Source organism: Eubalaena glacialis, chromosome 9, assembly GCF_028564815.1.
Source record: "Eubalaena glacialis isolate mEubGla1 chromosome 9, mEubGla1.1.hap2.+ XY, whole genome shotgun sequence".
NCBI lineage: Eukaryota > Metazoa > Chordata > Mammalia > Artiodactyla > Balaenidae > Eubalaena > Eubalaena glacialis.
In genome coordinates, this window is record NC_083724.1 from 65,153,880 (window position 1) to 65,177,610 (window position 23,731).

The following is a 23,731-nucleotide window of genomic DNA, read 5'->3' on the forward strand; positions in this document are numbered from 1 at the left end:
AAAGCTATAAAAGAAAAAAAACTGAACTCTTGAATCAATTGATTTCAATAAATTACAAATGATAACACGTATCTTTTAATCACAATTTTTCTCTTTGTACCTAGAAAAACTTGCTGCTATGTTCACAGAATAACACTTTTAATTATTTATGCTTATTTATGCCCATGTAGCAGTAAAACTAATGCAAACAACCAAAGTGGCTTTGGGCCTCTCTTAGACTCAGTACCCACAGCTGTAAAGTGAGAAGGTCTCTAGGGATTCTTCCAGCTCTAAAAATCTATGAGTTAAAGACCTCTTTCTTTAAAAAGCAAGCTTTTTATCTAGATTGAACCAAATGATTTGACTATTGGACTTTGAATTGAGCAACATGAAAGTGTTACTCAAGAGTCAAGTTACACATTTTCTATTTCTCTTTAATAAATAAAATGTATCAAAATCCCAGATTTAACAAGAGTATGCTAAACTTCATTAAATATTGCTTAATGTGAAGGGGATCTTCCCCCTGCCAGGGTAACCGGAAGCCAAATTCCTAAGATGCTGGAGCTAAGAGGGATAGTGGAAGTCTTCTGGCCAACTCTGTCACTTGACAGATAAAGAAACTGAGTCACTGAGAGGCCCCCAAGTCTCCCAGGTACTTGCAGGAGGGAGGGCTACCAATTTTCCTCCCTTCCGCTTCAGCATGCTGCTTCAGTCACTATGTGGCATAGAGTGAAACTCTACATCAGTAAACAAAGGAATAGAAGAAGGTAATTCCATTACCAGGTCACTAAATAATTTAGAGCCTTTTTTTTTTTTTTAATGCAAAGACCTTATGTTCAGAAACTTACAGTTCAAAGTACATTAAGTAAAACCATGTCCATATGCAGATATGTCTTCTCCCATATGCATCTTAAGAAAATAGCAAAGAAAAAAAATAATTTATCATCAGCCCCTAGGAAACAAAAACTGAAATTAAAAGAAAGAATGGAGTAAATCTAAATTGTATATTTTCATTCCTTCTAAAAGGATTAAATAACAGAATTCTAAATGGTTTGTTTGTACTTTCCATGCAATATGTAGATTAACCATGAAATTCTGTTTGGGACACTTTGACATCTGTTTTCAGTGCATTACAATGAAATCTGGGGACTTGATACATACATTTGCTGTAATAAAACTGTCACTAATCAGTGTTTTCCAAAATATTGCCCATAACTATTACTATTCAGTAGTCTCATTTGCATGATCTAATATTGTTGCTACATCATGTTTTCCCTGACAATGTGTTAGCTGGTCCCAGGCACATGCTCTAAAATGGCTGCAAACCACTCAATAATCCCAGCACTTCCATGGTACTCTGTACATATGCATGCAATCTGCCCCAGAATTGAACTAATACTACATCCTTCACAAATTTTTTTCCCTGTAACTGGAACACCCAAGGTTGAATTCACACCCCTGGGTGTGAAAAACTCAACAAAAATAAAAGAACCCACATAGAGGAGGAAATTATGCCTCATGGGGCTTCCACAACAGAAGATGTAAACACAATCCTAACTCAGAACTCTCTTTAACAAATCTATAATAATTCTGTTTGAATAGTGAATGCCCAGTCTGTCCTTAACTTAAACCATTTCCATGAAACACAGAACAAGATTGGACCAGACTTTGAAATTGGGTCTGCTTCATTTTCTCCAGGATTAATAAATAGCTGTATCAATGCACGGACCAAGCAAGAAACACCAGCTCACAAGGTGTTAACACACCTCCTGGATATTAGATTGAACAAATGCTTCCATTTCATACTGCATATATCTGGTGTGTCATGTGCAAATCTTGGACCTCAGGTGGAAAGTGATTCTTTTTTTTTTTTTTGAGATTTTTTTTTTTTTTATGTGGACCATTTTTAAAATCTTTATTGCATTTATAACAATATTGCTTCTGTTTTATGTTTTGGTTTTTTGGCCATGAGGCATGTGGGATCCCCGACCAGGAATCAAACCCACAACCCTGCGATGGAAGGCTAAGTCTTAACCACTGGACCACGAGGGAAGTCCCAAAAAGTTATTCTGAGAGCCCAAAAAAAGGTCTTCACCAAAAAAACAAAAACTTATGAAAAACAATTTGTCTACCTATGCTAACTCGAAATGAATTCCATATTTTATCAGTACTTACAATCATATTCATATTCCTTAACAGTCCAAAATAATTTCATTTTGTCCTCCTATGAACTCATCTTAAACCTGAAATATGTTTCTCTATACACATGTTTTATATTATACAAATGTTGGATACAAAAAGCAGATTAATTGTAGGCCCTAATACTGTGTTGTTAGTACTAAGAAGTCATTCCAAATGTTCCAAAAGGGATTAATGTAGTATAACAAGTCTATTTAATTATTGTAAGACCAGTGATCCTCATATTACTATAAGCAGCTTTTCCCTTATTTGGAGACTGTAAATAGAACAGATACTGTTACATGATAACTATAAGTCTTAACCAAAAAATATTAATGCTTTACCATCAGGAAATTTAAAGAAATATGTTAGCTTCACCAGGAGGCTAAGAAAGGCAACCAGTATTTAAGAATCATGTATGCATTCCCATTTCAGGTCAATATCAACTTTAAATCCTAAGTGCAAACAAAGCTTTTCAAATGTATTAGAAGGACAAAATACAAAATCCTTCTGCCATCAACAGCAATCCAGTTTACACATGTCAAAAAATTTTGGATGTACTTTTTTATGTACTAAACAAAATACATACTTCTTGATTTTGAACAGAATAGCAACTAAACACCAGGTATGTTCTCAAAAAGAAAAAACATGACACAGATTATTAAAAATTATGTGCCAGAATCAAAGCAAGCTAATCAATGTTCTGATTCTACTTTCTGCACACCCTAGTTACCCTTTAACAGACAAACAGTGAGATAACTTTTCCTATTAACTCCTGGCCAGAAACCCTAAGTATAATTATAATTAAAATGCTGCATATAAGAATATGAAATTTTTTTGCACTGCATCAGTGTGACGTGTGATTTAAGATATTTCCCTAGTAGATATTGTGGGTATGGGCAAACCTGTCCACTTTGCAAATCTGCTGTACAAAGTAAGTCAGAGGAGCAACCCACTGCCCATGGGCAAGAAGCACCATGACTGGTTCCCCAAGGAAAATCTGGCCCACAGAAGAGGCTTCAGGACCACCGGATCCAACCAACCAGAGCCACAAAACTCAAGCGCTAACCCCAAATCTAATTTGGGAAGAAGAAGAAGATGTTTTAACCACTTCCCATTTGGCTTTCAGTTGTTCTTAGAAAAAGTGACATCACTTTAAGTAAGAAATATTAACTTTTTTCCTCTGAAGATTATTTAATTTTCTTAACACCATAAAAAAGGACGAGTGGGAAAGACTGACTGAAAGAGGAAGAGTCCAGTGGCAATAAAGTGAAAACAATTCATGTAACTAATGAAACATTTTGAGTTTTGACCCAACTAGGGATCATTTTTAAATAAGACACTTTCAGACTTGAGTCTAAAAACCAGCAGCTTGCTCCTCTAGAACAATCCAGTCCACATCATCACCACTTCTGTCCAACCAAATCTAAAACATAAGTGTAGCTCTCCCAAATGTTGGCAATTTCATTTTTTTATAACTAAAAGTCCTATGTTTTCACTGGAGTACAATGAATTACAAGTACTTCCTACGACACCCTTCATTTGACACAAAGTTATTTACTCAAAGAGCCAACTAATAAAATTATTTTACTCCTTCCTTTCACTGACTCCTAGATTGATCAAGAAATTAACTCTCTGATAAGTCTGATATAGAGGATTGCTAAAACTGTACAGTAATTCTACTTTAAGTTGATATAAAAACCATACACAACTAGGAACATGTTCCTACTAGGAAATATCTATACACATCACTGAGATCAGGACTTTCATTTTCTCTTTGGAGTGTCTTATCACCTGAGATACACATAAACTAATTGACGACCTCTTGCTGCAACACCTAATCACTCATTCTCTTCACTACTGGGCATCTTCTCCGGATGTCTATATTATGCCATGTTCCTTTATAAAGAGCAATAATCACTCTTATTAATAACATCATTGCTTTTACTTACATGAATTATTTCATGTAATCCTAAAACAGCCCTGTGAAGTGGGCATTCTAATCCTCATTTTACAAAACAGAAAACTAAAGCACATGGAGCTTAAGTGACGTAGCCAAGGTCACCAAGTTGATAAAGAGAAGAACCAAGACTGTGAAGACATGTCAGATTCATGCACTTATTTTTCTATGTTCTACAAAAACTAAAAGGCAGGAAGAAGGGAGATGTGCTCAACTGAAGGAATCCAAAATCCAAAGCTGACAGAATATTTTAAATGGTATGTTATTTACTCCTCAATCTATGAATGAACCATCCTTCTTAAGTAATTCCTGAAAGATCTAGGCCCTACTTCTCTTTTTTTCTCTACCTTCACTTCTTTTCAACTCTGCAACACACACACACACACACACACACACACACACATACATCAATTACACATGATCCAGGAACTTAGGCTCTTTAACTCAGCAGCTGTGATTTGTTTTAAATCATTTCAGTGGAGGAACTGAGGCAGACTTCTGGAAGAAATCACAGACATTTTTTAAATCCTTGGGGGCTAGCCGCTGTTCTTGTACCACAGTCCCACTGCATATGACCCATTAGCCCACTAACCACATCCAAACTCGATTCTTTGTGGACTCCACCACTGAAAACACCAATGAATGAGCAGAAAGGCATGAGAGGTGTTTTCAAGTCTAGATTGGATTTTATGGACAGGAGAGAGAAACTGAGGCTATTGACTAAAATCAGACGTTTCATTCACCTTTCTTCCTTGGATCCTCAGGATGCTGGATTATCAACACAATTAATGCTGAAAAGCATTTAAATGCCTTGATCTTGTCAACATTCCTGGGGAAAAAATAGTTTAAAACAGCAACAACCAAAAAAAAAAAAAAAGAAAGAAAGAAAAACTCTCTCACCTGCCATTTCAGATATTTTTTAAATGGGAATAGAAAACTCGCATGCTTTTTTCCAAGGTTCCAGCGCCTGGACCACATTGTCTCTCATCTGTCAGTGTATCCACACACATGGATAAACAGTATGGGGCATACAAGTAAGGAAATGCACATTCTAACTTAAACTTCCTTTTTTCCTCTAATAATTTAAAAATAAAATGTAACAGCTTGGATTTTAAATATTTAATCTGGCAAATATAGGAAAAATCATGAACTACAATGTCATATTTGGCAAAGAAAAATTTGGTAGGATAAAAATATCTGTGTTTTAACATTTTAGAAGGCATTTCCAATATTTTAAAAATAAAATTATTTCTGCTTCGGAAGAGAACAGAGGTAAAATTCTCTATTTTTGCATAGGAGGGTTTCATAAAGAAGGGAAAAAACAATTTTTATATTTGTTAAAATAAACATTGAATTTCACATGCTGGCAAATGTCCCCAAAGAAGTAAAAGCTTCAAATTTACCAATGGTTCACTATGTTTTGAAATTTAGCTATCTAAGTCACAAGAATAGGTTTCCCCTAAAACTATAAGATGGACTATGTAAAGTTACAACATGACTCTCATTTCTTAAAAATTTTGTTTTAATCCTACATGTTTAGTATACAGCTTTTTCCAATACCAGACAAGTTTAAGAGGTGAAGTTTAAAAGTCAGTCATTTTAGGACTTACGCATTGCTAATCCAAAGCATAACTAAATTTACCAGTTTTACCCTATATAGTGACAATAAAATATTTTTATTGTAACAGCCGAAAATGTTGAAAAGTAATTATTAAGGAAACCATAAATATAAAAAGCTGAAAAGCCAACCTCAGAAGAGAGGGGAAAAGGAAATGGTGATATGAATAATCATAAAACACGGAAACTGAAAATCTAAGCAGAAGAAATCCAAATCCCTCTAAATGCCAGGATACTACCCCCCACCTCCTGGAGCAAGGAGGACTGCAAATTTGTCCCCATCACTGTCAGCAAACAAAAGAAAGTCACTTCTACGGCTAGACCATGTCAAACAGAAGACATCACTACTGCGGAGGGACGCCTGGAATCCACTGGGGTGTAAAGTCAGGGCTGGGGCTTTTTGTCAGCTATTACCATAAAAGAATAAGAGGAAACAGTGACATTACTACACAATAGAAAGGTCAAACAGCTTGCAGCCATTTCATGACCCAGACAAGTCAAGGTCAAAGGATTCAGGTAGCAAGTTAGCCAGGGCATAAGTTACAACACAAATGAATTGTTTTAACACATCAGCTTTGGTCAATTAAACCTAACAAGGCAAGTTGCATCACGTAGCAGGGTTCCTGACACTAAGGCCAGAAGCTGAGACCAACCTCATAAAACAAGGCTTTTAACATAGCATAGCAAATTTAAGGTAATCCATCCAGAAACTGCAGATGTCAGAATAATAAAATACAAGTTGCCTAAGCAGGAACATTTTTCACACTTCAGAATTCACTGATAGAGGGGTATAGACTTCATATTGACATACTCGGGTTATTAACATGGGCACAAATGTAATCCCCTACTCACACGAATTACAAAATACACCCTATTTCAAATAACTATCTTAACATCTGTGCTTATGATCAGATTTTTGTCCTAAGCTCTACCATTCCCTGTTAACAGCAATACATTTCTCCATGTATATTTTTCAATATGAGTTTTGAAAAATGAAGTTTTAAAAAAATCTTCAGCTTCATGCTGCATCAGAATATGTATTAGTGTCACAATTATGAACTGATGCTTGTTAAATGCTTTTGTGCAGTTTTGTGGGAGATACATGTACTTTACAATTCAACTCAATACTATTTATTAAATTTTCTATTTTGAGACATGGAGTGGACGCTAGCCAGAATTTTAAAACTGCAATATATTTAAAGAATTTTTTCTCAAAAGCAATTCTTTTCTTTTTTTGCGCTTGTTTAAACAAATCCCATTTTCAACTGATTTGTGCTTCATCCATAACTTACTACATGCTCTGAACTGCCTTAAAATGAGATTCTGAAAATAAACAACCTCCAGGCAACTCTCAGCTAGTAAAATTACTTCATCCATCACCCCATATTTTCAATTATATAGTTCTTATTCAGAGTTCTTTAATTTGTCTGTGATTCATCAGTGCTGTCCTGTTTAAACTATCATCATAAACAGAGAGAATATGTGTATCTAAGTGTTTTATTATAAACAATATATTTATGCACAAGAATAGTTTGCATTCCCCTCTTAGAACATTGCTTGATGTAATTTTGAGGATATTTTTTTCTTGTATGTGTGGCCTTCAATTCAGCCTCAAGGTCTTTCCACCTCATTGGTTAATTGGTGGCCATTTCTTTCAATTTTCTGAATAATATAACAACCAAAAAGCCCAAGCATTCAAGTCCCATTAGCCTCACATCCTATACCATCCAGTCTAATACAAACTAATCCCACAGACTCCCTCCTCCACAACACGCACTTAAAGTTCGCAAGTTCTCTGCAGTTTGGTGATTTATTCTCTATGCCAAATCCCAACAATGGAATTCAGTGAAATTAACCACATCACATAATTAGAGTTCAAGGACCCAAGAATGTATTTAAGATGAGACGACATACCACGCTGCCACAGAAAAGTGAGCCTGAAGAGGAAGCTCCCCTCTTGCTATGCCTGGCGCTGAGGCGTGCTGCTGTAATAACTCCTGTTTCCCATCACATAGCCACTAGTCCTTGAGATTTCTAAAATTATTCCTCTGCCACAAGGATGGAGGGAAAAAAGGTTGTAAAACTGCTTTGAACATAACGTTGGCTGATCATTTGCTCTGTCACAGCGCATACACGGACAAACTCCTCAAGTGTCACAAGTTCAACTTTCCTCAACTTCAAACTAGGAAATGCTACCTTTTCACCAACTGAAGAGACACTTCCAGCTAAAACTAGTTTCAGAGCTAGGGATCACCCTTGCCTTTGCCCATCTTTTTCAGATATTTAATAATTCCCTATTTTAATGAGCGCCTCTTAGGCTACTTCCACTCTGAAAACCTTAACCTTCCAACAAAGCAATAATGATTCTTTTGATTATAAAGTCAGTTATCATGTAAGCCACTGGGATGACAGACGTGAAAACCTATTTATCGCAACTTTTGTGAATTCCAGAGAATTCTGGCTCAGCCTCCCACTGGGTCCCTCCCTCTTCAGGTGCTGAAATTCCAACTGGTTGGCAGGGATGGCAGGAGTAAAAGTGTCATAAAAGTTTTTTTAAGCCCACTGGTCTAGTTTTTCAGTTCAGTCAAGCAGAATGAAAGTTTATGAGGAGACAGACTTTACTCATTAGATATGCTGGATTGTTGTTCCAAATTATAGTGCCAAACTTAAGAGTAAAAAGTTAATGGAGGGGGCTTCCCTGGTGGCACAGTCGTTAAGAATCCACCTGCCAATGCAGGGGACACGGGTTTGAGCCCTGGTCTGGGAAGATCCCACATGACGCAGAGCAACTAAGCCCGTGCGCCACAACTACTGAGCCTGTGCTCTAAAGCCCGCGAGCCACAACTACTGAAGCAAGCCCGCACGCCTAGAGCCCATGGTCCGCAACAAGAGAAGCCGCCACAATGAGAAGCCCACACGCTAAAATGAAGAGTAGCCCCCGCTCGCCGCAACTAGAGAAAGCCCGCGTGCAGCAATGAAGACCCAACAAAGCCAAAAATAAATAAATTAATTCATTTAAAAAAAAAGTTAGTGGAGGATTAAAACTTTAATCTCCTTTTGGCAGTTTCCTTGCAAATTCCAAATTTAGGGAAAAACAAGTAAGTAAATAAAAAATCCTACCAAATCTATAGTACAGCTATGTGTGGATATACCTCTTAGGTACCACTTTAGAACACAGAAACTTTAAAGAATTAAGCAGTGGCAACAGGCCTCCTCAATGGCTCCTGCCCAGCTGAGTCTGCAGGCACACACCCTGTATCTGTCAGGGAGCACCCCTTGGGAGACCTAAGCATCATCTCCTGTCATTGCACTGTTCCCCCAAATTACCATGATTCCTGAATAATGAACATCATTTTGGTCCTTTTGCATGTGGAGGTATTTTCCCACACAAGAGGCATAGCGCACTAAATTTGCAAATCCAAACGTGTAATCTAGATGAATATTTTTCATTACAAAATGTGTAGTGCAGTGTATACGGTGAGAGGGTATAATGCAGAGAGTGACACCCAATGCTGTCAGCAGGACATTTTACCAACCTTTGCTGCCTCCAAAAAGTGGATCATTATATACTTTTTAAATATTTGAAAATCATAATTGATATAACAAGTGATATACCTCTCTCTCCCTCTCTCTCTCTCTCCTTTCCTTTTGAAAAGTGAGATCATATTAAGAGCAATGCAAGAGCTTAGTCTGCCATATCAGAACACAGATGCCAAGCTTTCCCAGCTGGCAACTGGGACCTCAGAGTTTAACTCTTGAATTGTCCAGCAAAGCTATCAGGGCAGGAACATCATGGCAGAGAGGGCAAACTTCTGGCCCCTTCGGCTGTGTTTTCTTATCAGTGAGAAAATTGCTACGTATCTTATCTTACAATATATGTTCCCACAAAGGTCTCATTAAGCCTAGGAGCAAGACATGCCAGTAAGAGCCCTTCTTTATCTGGTGAATTGTGCGAGAGCCAGAATGCAAACAAGTGTGCACTAGAGTTCATAAGTTCAGTCAAGGACAGGACGCTAGATGGGAAAACTTAACAGTGTTCCCCTAAATCAAACATGCATACAAATGTCATGCTTTCTGAGCATTTCACAATGTAAGCACACCAAATCATCCTGGAGAGCAGCCTCGTTTTAAAAGATTATAAAAGCTTCCTTTTCCCCATAATGGGAAATATCTGCAAATGAAGTGAAATTTATTAAAAGGTTAAAATACGCTGTCAACTTGCAAACAATTATCTACTTAAGCTTTTCATAAAAAAAATAATTGTTACCCAAAAGGATTCTAAAAGTCAGTAACTGAGGGAGGAAAACAATTCTTAGCATTTGCTTCCTCCCTAATGAGATGTGACAACCAGGAAGGATTCTATTTCAAAAACAATAATAATGATTACAACTTCCCCTGTAAACAAGTCATGTTTTTCACAATGTCGAAATGCACTTTGATCATCATATCAGTTACCAATAAAACAACAGAAGTTGCCATCCACAATTTTAAGGATTCCACAAGGCTAAAAAGGAAACTCCTCTCTCACGAGAGCCATGAGGTTCCAGGCCTCTTTAGCACTCCAAAACATGTTTAATAAGAGTGCAAAGCACAGTCCAAAAATCAGGCAGGCTGACTGAGTTGAAACTCGAATCTGTTAAATTCATGACAACAGTTACTCTCTCTTGAGATCTTGAAACATCTTAGTGTGTTGTGACCCATCTCTTTCTTCAAAACCCTTTCCTGCCTCAGAGAAAGCCCAGCCCCCTACTCCACGCCACCCTTCAGACAGGACACAGTGTGGCCACTCAACGCCTCCATAGGCCAGACTTCCTTCTGTGCAGCCTTTTGGGTAGCACTGCTAATCCTTCTTCTTAATTAACGAGATTAATGGTGGTTAACCAGAAAGCAATATGAATGCAAACTATCTAGGAAACTTCAACCAAAATAATTTCAGCCTTTTGGTTGGTCTTCCTGACGTTAGGTTTCCTCATGAAGGTTTTCTCATTTTTTTTTTTTTAACGTTTACCCTGTTACACATTACTAACTAGAAAAAAAATAGAAAGGTCCTCTCAATGGGTTACTGTAAAATTTGGAAGTGTAGAAACTGAAGGAACTAAAAATTGCCTAAGAAATAAGCAGTGATGTGACTGAAAGCCACAGTCAGTCCTGGCAAGTGCGTTCCATGTCACTGCAGCCAGCTAGCCCTCCATACCCTTCCCAGAGCACACCCAGCATCCTACAGTACACTGCTGTCCCGGGAAGGTGTGCTGTGCGAGGCTTGCCTGTTTTTTGTTTTGTTTTGTTTTGCTTTGCTTGCAAGAAGGCAGTAACAAAGACAATATGGGGAATAGGTACCACCTGCCCAAGAATTACTGGACCTCTTTAATATCTTGGGGAAAATGGAGGCCACTTTAGAGCCGTTTTTTCCTTTAATCTGTCACCATCTTAAAAAAAAAAAAAAAGAAACCTAAAAAAAAAAATAGATAAAAGGAAGGGTTTTCTATCAGCTAAGGTTTGCTGCAGCAAACAAGCAAGCAGCTTTCATTCAGGGATTGTCAAAAACTTTTCAGTGTGCCCACTGCAATGCGGATGCCAACCAACGAATCAAAGGCATTCAGCAACTAGACAAAGAGGGTCTGATGCCAACCTCGGTGCCACTGGCAACCATTATTGGCATCCAGCACAGTGTCTGCCTTTTTTTTCCCCCTCGCCTGGCACTTCACAAACAAAATGGCGGTTCTTGTAGCAACGAAACAGCCGAAGCGCAGCCCTCTGAATCAATACCGTCAAATGATTTTATGGATTTAAACGCAGGGACTCCCACATGATGTGTATATTTTAGGTAAAGTGGGGGGTGGCATCATTTTATAAATGACTATATTGAACATGACCCTTTCCTAAACATGGAGCAATACAAAAATGGACTAAATTGTGGTCAACCAGACTCTAGGCACAGAAGAGGCTGAATAACAAAGAGATTTAGCTTTAAAGGAAATTCTGCCTTGCGGCCATGGGATGCACAAGTCTAATGAACTATATATCAAAACTGATTTCAAAATGCATACATTCTCCCCAAAACTGTATCAGATGCAGATGTAGCACTAGAGCTTGTGTCAAAGCTCTAGTAACTCTTTCCACATTTCAAAAAAAGATGAGGCTGAGGCTGCTGGGCATGAAAAAAAAAAAAAAAGTGTGGGTTGAACCAAAAGAGAAAGAGGGAAAAAGCATAGGAAGTTGGTCAACAATGAACTTTATTATTTGTTGGTCTTTATTTCATCCTCCAGAAGAGATGCAGTTTGTGATCTTGTATAAATAACCAAGAGGACTATTGACATTTCTAGATCTGGAAATTGTCAATATATTGTAACATCACTCCACACTGCAATGCGGATGCCAACTAACAAATCACAGGCATCCTGAGCTAAACAAAGAGGGTCTGATGCCAATCCTGGTGCCAGTGGCAACCATCTTTGGCATTCTCTCTGTTCTTTCTCATGTTTTCCTCCCAGTCGTTTAGAAGTGGGGAGAGAAAGAAAAAAGGGGGGAAAGGTAATTCTGTTGCTCATTCTGTTGCAAACATTACATTTTTCTTTTCTGATTTTTCTTTCATGTTTTTCTTTATACTTTTTCACCTGATTGATAAAACATACTTAAGTGGGTTTTCATGCACTTAGAGGAGAAATAAAAAGTCACGATGGGAGATATGCAGCCCTCTGACTGACTACAGACTTATCTTTTAAAATGCTTTCTTTAATCAAATGCACTGCAAAATGACATAATTAACCTACATTTGACCAAAGGAAAAAGATATAAATTTTGAAAAAAGGAAAACACAAAAGCATCCTGATGTGACTTTTTCAAAGAAAGAGCCAACAGATGTTAAGAAGATATGGTGCACTCACAGGTAGCGGAAGATAAAAATTAGGTGCACAGTGTAAAATAATGAAAGGTTTTTAAAAGAGAGACTAAAAACAACAACAAAATCAATGTTTTATCTGAAAATGTGGTCTGCAAGAGTTGCTTACAACTTTATGACTATCATGACCGATGGTGCAATGCAGAAGGCATTTATGCATTTTTCTTTCTTCAATCTATCTTCACAAATCCAAAGGATATGTTCTTTATTGTCAGTTCATCAACCAAGAGAGTTGGCTGCCTGCCCCAGGAGTGAATGTACATGCGTGCACACCTCAAGGACTAGCCTTCAAGCAAGTTAAAAGGCGAGCAGCAGTGAAGTGCTTGCAAACCTTCCCTCCCTGCACTAAAAAGTTACATGACCCACTTTCTAAAACTTTACTTCCAGCCTTGACTTTCACGACAGAGTTACAACACACTGACAGTCAATCCAACACATATATACAGCCCACCTTAAAATGTCACCTCCTAGACAGCTGTCAATCAAATTAAGTGTCATGTGTTAATGAGCTTTTATTTTGGGACACACAGGGAAAAAAAAAAAAATTTTTCCCCAAACCGTCATTACTTGGACTTTAATTTTTAAGGGCATAGAAATAGTAAATGCAATCTTTCATTAAAAAAACAATATTTCCAAATGTATGATATCAAGCACCATTATTTAAAATCAAACCAGAAATTTTTAAATGACTTGTAAGCCTATCTCTAAAACTATACCAAGGAAATACAAAGACAAAAAGCACATAGTAAGTACCTAGATTTCTGAGTCAAAAGAGTAATTCTGATCTTTTATATTTTGGGATGATGATGAAGTTCATACCATTTACTAAATCCCACACTTATATAACACATATCAGATAACCGTCTGCCACCTGGCTATCTGCAGGCCACTTTCCCTACCACCAGGCCAAGTTAAGCAAATGACCCACCACCTATGGCAGATTAAACTACAGTCCACTTTTGGTAGGTTGTTTTTTAAAATGTTTTACTATGGACTGTGCTAATACAAGGACATCTATATACCGATACATTTATTTGAAGTATTTCTTTAAACCTCCTTAAAGAAAATATATTAAGAAAAATAAAAATAATAAACATGTTTCATGAACCCAGAAAACACTCAGCAAAATATATCACCTATTTTTGAATAATTCAGGCAACATTTATACCACTCACTTTATCAAGGATTTTTAAAAATAGGTACGGTATGCGGTTTCTGCATTCTTTTTGAGATTTATTTTAAACCAGTGTAACCAGTGTACTTTCTGTTTTTGTTCTGTAAGGAGAGCTGCGACTTCCCTCCTCGGTAAGTTTTATGAATTTACACTCAAGTAAACGAACAATATTAAGTGTTCCCAAGTCACTCTGGGAAAATATTATAACATAAATTATTTAGACAAGAACTATGATCCCTTTAATCTACAGCGAATATTACACAATCAAAAGTAGGTGTTGATAGAAATATTTAAATTAAATAAATCTAGGTCTACGTAAGGTATACTTTCTGATACTGGCTATCTTAAGCATTCTGTAATAGGAAATGTTAATTCTATTTTTTCAAGGCAATAGCACTAGATTTGTGAACAAAGTTGATCTACCTCGTTAGTTAGGAGGTTAATACAAAGATTGTTAAAGAATGGTTTGACTATTCATAAATCAAGTTACATTTTCAAACTGGGAAAAGATGACTAGATGTAAAGAATGTAGCCGAGGACAAAAAATAAAGTGTAATAAACTACAGTTTTCAGACTATTCTGTGTCTTTGAAAACGTGTATTATTTCAAAGACACCCGAAAACTCATCTTTTTGTGGTCTTTAAATATCCATGCCTATCCAGGTAGGAAAGCTCCATGTCTATTTCCATAGCTTGCGCATGGCAGCGGACAAGCTAGTGGAGGAGGGCATGCCACTCTCCCCCGAGCAGGTGAATGAGACCTAGGCGCCTCCAGGACCATCTAACCCAAGCCAGGTGTTCCTTGTGTGGGGTTTGCGGGCAGTGTGTGCCGGGCTAGAAGAAAGAACAATCTGCTCCTACCTTGCTCCTGCACGTAGTATGCCAAAAACAAATCAAGCTCCTTAACTGATACTGTGATATGATGTGGCTGGACACAAAGTGCTGGGTTTGTGCAATGTGGGGATTTCATGAGCCGCTCTCCATCGGTACTTTCCAAGGGGATGCCTTTGAACAGGATCACCATGACTAGATCCAGACGCCAGACTTTGTCTGCCTGTCGCAGGCAGTCGATTCTCCTAATCTTACCCTTCTGGTCGGGATTGGATAAGACACAGCACGGGTGCTTCTTGCCAGTCACGGTGAGCACAAAGTCCTCTCGGTACTCCTGGCGGATATCTTTGCGCAGTTTGGCCAGGAGCCTGGATGCCCACTTCTGTTTGATTTCAGGCTTTTCGCTGAGAAGCTCATCTTTGACTGCTCTTTCTTCATCCTTTGACATTCGCTTCTCGTGCTTTTTAAAGTACTTGCGTTTCCGAGCCTGCAGGTTGAACCAAGTATAGGCAATTGCACGGACGTGTGGAAGTAGTGCCTCGATGAATGGGTGAAATTCATCCTGTGGAAGATGAGGAGGAAAAAGAAGACATACACAGTCAGTTTAGTTTTTTAAAGGCTCCAAAACATCAGACCACAACCCATTCCCAATTCAGTACCAAGAGTTATGCATAAAAATAACATTCTTTTCTTATTTAAAATTATCAAAATAGCAGGACCAGAAGAAAATAAAGTATGCCAAGCTGCCCCTTTTCCACCAAAACTCACAGGTTGATTCTCCCTCCTAAAAAAGAAAATAAGGTTTATATTTGTATTCCCTCTCTGGCCCCATCCCCCTCATTCCCACCATGTATCCTACATTCTTTAAAACGTAAGCAACCAAGATGCTTGGCACCTAATTCAATATTTAAATATTTGATTGACCAACTAACACTAAGCAGTACCATTTTACAAAGAACACAGTGAGCTTTTTTTTTTTAATCGGAGCAGAGCTGTTCAGAAGGCAGGAGCGATGCCACAGTTCATTTCTCTTCTCTGTGGCACAGAAACACAAAGCATATAGATGCTCAGTGTAATGCCACACAGTTCCCGCTTTTGGAGCATGCTCTCAGCAAGAGGCTGCTGGTGGCACAAAGAGCATGCGCCATTAAACTTGATCCATTTTCTTATCAAACGTCCAACATTCCAACACTGAAACAGCACCATTCCAAGAGTGGTAACTAGAGAAACTGGTATACAGTGAGGGAAAGTGGGCAAAGGACACAGCTTGTCGTATCAGTGTCCTGAACAGAAGGTTTCCATACTTTGAGCAGCGCATTCCCTCCCTCCACCAGCAACGCTGGCCCCCAACACACACACACACACACACACACGCACACACAAACGCGCGCGCGCGCGCGCTGCTACTCTCTCACAGACCCACAGACACGCTCTTGCATTTTTAAATAAAAGTTTCTAAAGTTGAAACAAAATTGACTCGGATGTTCTTCCGGCAGCTTTCCTATAGAGTCTGAAGCCCCACAGAGTCAGTTAATTTGTTAACCGATCACATGAGTGTGGCAATTATTCTAAACCCCTTAAAAATCAATCTGAGGTGAACAATGAAAAATGGCAACTTGGCACCAACTTTACATTCTTTGTGTCTCTGCATGCAGTGGCAGGGTGACACCAGGAGTGCACCGCTGGTCACTCCCTGCTTTTGTGGAATCAATACAATTCATCTGCTACGCCTCTGAATTCTTGGACAGGGCTGTGGGTGCCCGTATGCATGGCCTTGTGAATCTGCACGTGGAGAGATCCCGTCTTGTGAATTAAGTGGTTTACCTTAGGCTCCTGCATTTTTCCTGCCTGTTTCATGTAAGCCTTTTATAAGGGAGGGAGGCGGCGACGAGTGGCAGATAATTTGCACCTCCAGTTATTTCAAGTTACTTCCCAAAGCAGTCAGTATTTCATTACTTCCTGCCATAGGTAAAACCTGTCTCCTAAGCTCAGGCCTCTTACTGTTCCGAGAAAGAGCTTAACATCCAGTCGTGCACACTGTACACGGGCAATAAAGCCAGATCTGAAACAATTGAGAACTTCCACTGCGGCCACTTTTCTGGTCACTGTATTGTCACCTCAACCACAAAATAACTTTCTCTAACTGTTTATATCCCAAGTTAGCATTGACATCTTAGTGCTGGTCACCCTGAACTATGTGGAATAAATTCTATTTAATCAGCAGACTGATGAATTCCATCAGGTAAAAATGATGAAAGTATCACAAATGACAGTCTAACAAAGAAGACACCCCCAAACTCCCATAGAGTTATGAACTCATTTTTAAGATCAAATTCAAAGTTTCAGCGCTAAAGACTGCAGCGTTCGCAGTGTGCAGTTCAGATCCGGAAGAGGTGTACATCCCATCCAATCAATAACGCAGTTTTCAAGTGTTTTAACATATTGCTGTAAAATGTTTCTAGAGCAGAATAAACCTAAATCAAAATTTTATAACAATACAGAATGTAGATGATTACATCACAGCATGAGGCATAACCAAATGCCACAGAGGAAATCATTAAACCGATCAGTAGTTTCCAGCAGAGATTTGAACAATTCAGTTACTATGCGAGCACATTAAACTAGGCCATGGAAAGAGTTAAACCACAATCTGTTCTTTGTGTGGGAAGGCAGCCCTGCTCACAGCAACCACAGCCCATGATAAGACCTCCCTATCTCCATATACTTTCTGATGCCATGCTTTCAGCATTCACTGTAACTACAAAAACTTTGTTTATCCCCCTTAGAAATATATGCAAAAGGAAACCCTGCTCAAGGAGATGTGGACTCAAACATGCTTTGGGAACTCACTTCCTATATTCTGACTTTAACTATGATTTATTGATATGATCAAAAAACATACATATATACTCATGAACTAAAAACTTGAGATGTAAAGAGTACATGGGGGCGGGAGGAGCTTTGCCTCACTCACTTTACCCTTGCCATACTTTAAAAAATACGATATTATTTTAACAGATATTAAGCAATGTGTTAACTTCTAAGTACTTTTATCCTTAAGTACTATGTTCAGTAACATTTCATTTTCCTATAAAGACATCAAACATACTTTGATTAAATTTGAGCTTCCAATCATCTATCATGTAACAGATCTCAAAATTTTAATAACTTATTTAAACAATCAAAATGCAAATTTGAGGGCTGAATTTGGAATTTATTAGCAAATGCACACAAAACAATGTTTTTTAAGGCTGCCTTGAGTTTGTTGCCAATGCTGCCAAGTAATGTTTTAAAACATACTTTTTTCCTATTGATAAATAGAAGTAGCAAACTTTCTCAGTCCACAGTTGCCTTATAAATATCTTTCAGGGCTTTACTATTATGTGAATTCCTTTCAAGCAAAACACTTACTTCTGACATGGAGACATAGCCTCAAGAAAGTGATAAGTAGAGATTTTCAGCAAGTCACATATATTTCTGTGTTAACATGACTAAAATATCAAATATCATCTCCCAAGTATGACTGTTTTCTAATGCTGTTACAATATATTTTTAGTGATTTTGAATGATATGAATATGGAGCATAGTAAATTGTCTTCATCAAAAAAAAAGTGATTAAGGTATTCAGATGTCCTAATTAATAGATTATCACAATAATACTTTAAACAACTATGAAAATTATTTTTTAAGAAAGCATGTAAATGATCTAAGATCTAATGGCTCTATGCTAAGGTAATATGCCACCTTGCTCTCTCAGAATTTTTATTAAAACACATTGGCATTCAGTAATGCCAATTCTTTCTCTTTTTAAACTTCCTTTAGTTGAACTAGATTGATAAAATAAATAACCTAGTTACAAATTTCAAATATAAAAGTAAACAGTCCTAATTCTACTGGAAATATTTCTTCTTCTTCACAGAAACAGTGGTCTCCATGAAAGGGGTGGAAAATTAGACCAATATAGAGGCGGAAGAGTAAATACTAGATGTTCTTGGAGCACTGCTATATAACTGTAAACCATTTTTTTAAATGTACCTTAAGAACTTGAGAAACAGTGAAAGAAAAAAAAATTCAATGCAATCATTCCAAGTGAAAGTTATACTATTAAGGATTTACATTATTTTTAGAAAAAGCAAATACAAAATCATATATGATGGTTCTTAATTTTCTTTTTACATCTGATTTATACTGATACATAAATACAGATTTATATCCATGTACTGATACTTTTGAATAACACTTCGATAAATATCAACTTTAACTGTAGCTCCTTCTGAAAATTCTTTCTAAAACCTAGATATCCTTTTGTGACAACTGAAACACTTAGTAAAGTTTTCAATCAATTAAGAATGTTTCTCTATTTTGTGTTTACATATCCTAAAAAATGTTTTGCTGCAGCTATTAGGCTCTTGTAATACAAAACTAAACTACTGGTTTGATAATCAAAGTAACACCGTTAATGTTACTTTTGCAACACCTTACACTACCTATAAAGTCACACAGATATTAAAGTGAGAATTCTAAAGCTAAAATTTCTTCTCTAGTCTAGACCTTAAATCCCCAAAACAGTTTCAATATGTCAACTTAGATTTACATTATTAAAACAGTAGAGAATATCAGTCATCATGAATTAGTGTTGGTAAGCATGCACCCTTGAATACTAATGTGATAGCTGAATGACTATGCTGTATATGCTCCTAATATTCCATATGTCACGATGCTACAATATTATTTTTAACTTACACAAATTTAGATAAAGCTAGTGACTTTTCAATACATATTTAGAGGAAACCGAAAATGCAATGTAATCGCTAGCAATGTTTCTGAAAAGCCGATGCTGGAAATATGAACTAATATAGAAAAGCAATCCTTTACATGAGAGTAAGTGGTACAGCACTTGCAAGTGAAAACCTTACCTCAATTTGTTTTATTTGAACTATGCTTCAATAATGTAAAAATAATGTCAAATGGATGTGGTTTACCAGAAAGAGGGGAAAAAATCCTGCTGATGGGTAATATGAAAGGTAACTTTTGCAGCTGAAGGCAATTCGTTATACCTGAAACAGTTTCATCATCATATTTATTGGCCATTATTCACAGCCTTAAAAATACAAATAGCTCAGCAACTCATTTTTCCAGTTTTGTTAAATTAAAGTGCACGTTTACTTGCTGAAAATAGCCATATCTAAGTTAATCATACTCAGATGCCAAACAAAATATAAACAATAAAAAATGTGTCAGCCAAAAAGCTACAGGACTGTATCCAATCACTGAATAAGCCTTATCATTGTTTTCATCTTCATTCACAATTTATGAATGCCTCAGTCCTTTTGAATCACAATGGCTTCTAATTGTCATACAATTGAAACCTTAATCATTTGTTCATCAGAAAAATGCATCATCATGATACTGGATTTTTTAAAAATTGTAACACACCTTAGACTAGGCGACACTTCTTCAACTGTTTAGTTTTTAAGCCAATGTCAAAGAAAATGGTTCTCAATTACTAATCGTGACATATCCTCCTAAAAGCTGAAGTCAACTGCCCCATACCTTTAGAGGTTTAAAATACTGCTTCAAATAACAACTCTGGGCTAAGATATTTAGTCAGCTCGTCAGTTGGTTAGTTAGCTGGGCACCGATGAAAGATGCCCCCAGGTAAGTCTGTTTGGTCTCGGCACTTTACCATTTGACCGACTGGTTTAAAATTATATAAATTGTGTTCCTGCAAAAGTATAAAGCCACTATTTTATTTCATAACACTGTTCCTAAAGTCTTAGGACAATTTTCAGAGTGAAAAAATTTTAAATGACCTTACTTTCGAGCATTTCTTTCTGTCCTACGCCCAAATATCGTCAAAGGAACAGGTCTCCACAAAATGAACATGTTTTAAAAGTCCTTAACTTTCACCACGACCAACTAACTCGAGTCCACGTACAGACCGCCTTTGTGGCGTGGTCACTGGAAACCTCAAAGTGCGGATCGCGATGGACCTGGGTTTCAGATCCCCAAATTAAGCAAAGGAATGGGCCCCCGGACCACAACCTCCGACTCGCTTCGTCTCCCGCCCACTGCCTGCAGCGGAGTCCAGAGGCGCCCACAAGGACTCCTACTGGAGTCCCGTCGCCCAAGTTCACCGGTTGTTTATAAGGGCTCAGTCCTCCCCTAAAGCTCCTCTAAAGCCGGAGTCCGCCTCGGTGCGCAAGCGAGGCGGCGGGCACCCTGGGCAGGGGTACAGCAGGCACTACTGGGGCCGCGCGCGGGCTAGCGCTTGCGGGCCCGGGCCCTGCCCATCCCCGGCGGCCTCGCCCGGCCCAGCCGCCCTGGCAGGACGCGGGCGCCCGCTCTCCGTGCCCAGGACGCTGGGCTCGGCGAGCGCGGTGGCCGTGGTCTAGGGGCCGCGCGCCGGCTCCCGCGCCGCCCTGCAAACCCCGCCGCAACTCCGGGCCACTTCTTCTGAGGGGGACCGGGGTGTGCGGAGGTTAACTAAAGCCATTAATTGTCCGCAGACGAGAGCAGCAAAACAAAACAAAGGCATTTCGGGCTAGAGAGAAAGCTCGAGAAAGTGACCGAGGCATGTACCTGAGTGAGACAGATGGGAGAATACATCATGACTTCGCCTTAAAACGCACTTTCCCGGAGATGCCCAAGAAAATCTTCGAGAAGCAAGAATTTCATCTATTCATTTTACAGTCATCTGAGCCCCGCGATGCGATCAATCAGGACGGGGCTCTGCGCTGGATCACCGCAACTTCACAACAAACCCAGTCCTCCTTAAATAGCCAAAGATTCAAGTTCACTCGGCGTGCTAGATTTCCCGGGGTGAAATCCAATCTACACTTTTAACCCTCCTGCAGTCCGAGCGCGCTGGCCGTGCTCGCCGAGGCCGCCGCCGCCGCCGGTGTTGGCTGCTTTTCGCCTGGGTTTGGGGATTTGTTTTCTGTTTTGCAGTTGTTGTTTTTGTTGGGGGCTAGGGGGTGCGCGAAGATTCGGTGTGGGTTGGATTGGGGTGGTGGTTGGTGGTGAAATGCTTTTTTAAAAAAGGCGGGGAGGGGGGCGCAGGAGAGAGGGCGGGAGGGAGAGCGAGGAGAATGTGTCACCGCGCTGGGAAAGTTCAAGGTTACGGCCCCGAGCACTGCGGCAGGATCCCGGAGTGGCGACCGCAGGCGAAACTTTGCCGCGAGCCGACCATGTGTGTGCGCGAGGGGGAGCGTGAGCGAGTGCGCGCGGGTGGCGGGGCGCGCGCGGGAGAGGGCCGGGGTGGGGGCGGGGTGGGGTGGGGGAGCCGGGAGAGGCCGGGGTGAGGGAGGGGGCGCGAGCGCAGGTCTCCCGGGCGGAAGAGGCTCGCGGCGCGCGGTCCCCGGCTGCAGCCGCCGCTGCCCGCGCCGACTCCTCCACGCCCGGCTGCCCTCCCGCGCGCCTCGCCCCGCGTCTGACCCGGCCGAGCGAGGAGGCTGCTGCTGCCGCCGCCGCCGCCCAGAGGGATCGGAACGCGCTCCTGAAAAATCCCAAACGATAAATCCCGCTCTCCCGCTCGGCTCCAAACTCCTCTCTTTTCTGCTCTGGGCTCTTTTTTCCCCTCCCTCTCTCGCTTTCTTTCGTTGCAAAACTTGGAAGTTGAAAAATTCACCGGTTCCACCCTCCGGACCCCGGTCGAGCTCTCTCCAAATCAGACTTAAGGATTGTTTTATTATTTAATTACACAATCATCGCTTTACTCCTCCTCCTGCAAACGCGCATTCCTTTTGCACCAGCCTCTCCACACCCCCCGCCCCCCACCTTTCTCCTCCTCCTCCTCTTGCTTCTCTCTCTCTCTCTCTCTCTCTCATTTGTTAAAGCTCTCATACCACTGCAACAGCACCAAGACTTTTTTTATTATTTTAAATAGATCTTCTTTCCGCCCTTTGGGCAAGTCCCGCATCCCCCCCCCCCCACGTACACACCCCTCGAAAACCCGCCCTGGAAGAGGTATTTCGGTGCTCGCTGCGGACTCTTTAAACCGCGGGAACCTCCGAGTGGGAGAAGCACTGAGCCGGACTGGGCCGGAGAAAGGAACGAATGGAAAATTCCCTCACACCCAGGCCGCCCCGGGGCCCAGGCTGGGGCGCCGACTCTCGCACCCCGGGCGGGCGCGGTCCGCAGCGCCCGCCGGCTGAAGGGAGGAGGGGGAGGCCGGGGAGGCGGGGGCCTGAGCGAACTTGGGCTCAAGTAGTTGGGGCGCGCCGGCGCGGATGGGGGCGGGGCCCTCCGGGGTCTCCCTTGCGCAGGCCCGCGTCCCGGGGCAGCTCCGCAGAAGCGGCGCGCCTCGCCGCGGTTTGCCGCCCTCCTTGGCGGTGCCCGATGCACGTGGCCTCGCTCGGAGCGGGAGGACCGGGCCGAGCTGCCGCCGCCGCCGCCGCCGCCGCCGCCGCCGCCTCCGGCGCCTCCTCCTCCTATTCCTCCTCCTATTCCTCCTCCTCCCGCGGCTTGGTCCGCTCTTTTCCTCCTGCAGCCCCTCTGGCTCGCTCCCAATCGCCACCCCGCCCCCCCCGGGGCCCGGGGCGCCGGCGGAAAGCGGCTCCCGCCCCGCCTGGGTGCAGGCAGGGCGGGGCCGCGGCGCGCCCGGGGCTGCGGGGTGGGCAGGCGGGTGGGCGCGCGCGCGAGAGAGCGGGATGCGTGTGCCGCTCCAGCCCTGCAGAGGCGGCCGCGCCCGCCAAGCTCCCGCGCGAAGCCCCGCCCCCACCCCGCTGCGAGCCGCGGGCCCCGAGTGAATGAACTTGATTCGGATATTTGGAGGCCGGCGGTTTGCCTTGCACCCTTTCTGCGCGCGCGCGCGCGCGCACGGGCACTGGCACACACAGACACACACTCTCACATACACACCCCGCCCCCCAAATTCCGGTTTTCGGCCAGGGGTGGGTGGGGAAGAGGTGGAAGCAAAGGCTGTGCAGACAATGGAGAGAGGAAAAGTGAGTGCCAGGGGCTCCGCGTCTACCTAGCCGGGGGCCGCGGAGAGGACTCGACGGCCCCAGCCCGGGGGCGGGGCCGCCCCCACCTCCAGCTGTGCTCTGATTTCCCTTTCCTCTTTTCCTCGCTTCCCCCCTCTCGATTTTTCC

General features: G+C 41.1%; 1 protein-coding gene across 5 annotated transcripts in view; it reads right to left on the bottom strand.

The window, feature by feature from the left end:
• Positions 1-22,379, bottom strand: part of NFIB (nuclear factor I B) — a 228,968-nt gene extending 206,589 nt beyond the window's left edge. For 3 of the 5 annotated variants that reach the window (XM_061199060.1, XM_061199059.1, XM_061199061.1), the window contains exons 1-2: positions 21,219-22,379; positions 14,667-15,198 (exon numbers count right to left, since the gene is read on the bottom strand). In XM_061199060.1, the coding sequence (XP_061055043.1) occupies positions 14,667-15,198; positions 21,219-21,248 (562 nt within the window). In that variant the 5' untranslated portion in view covers positions 21,249-22,379. The remainder of the gene's footprint in view (positions 1-14,666; positions 15,199-21,218) is intronic. The other 2 variants (XM_061199062.1, XM_061199063.1) reach the window with 2 other exon arrangements.
• Between the last annotated feature and the right edge of the window lie 1,352 nt (positions 22,380-23,731).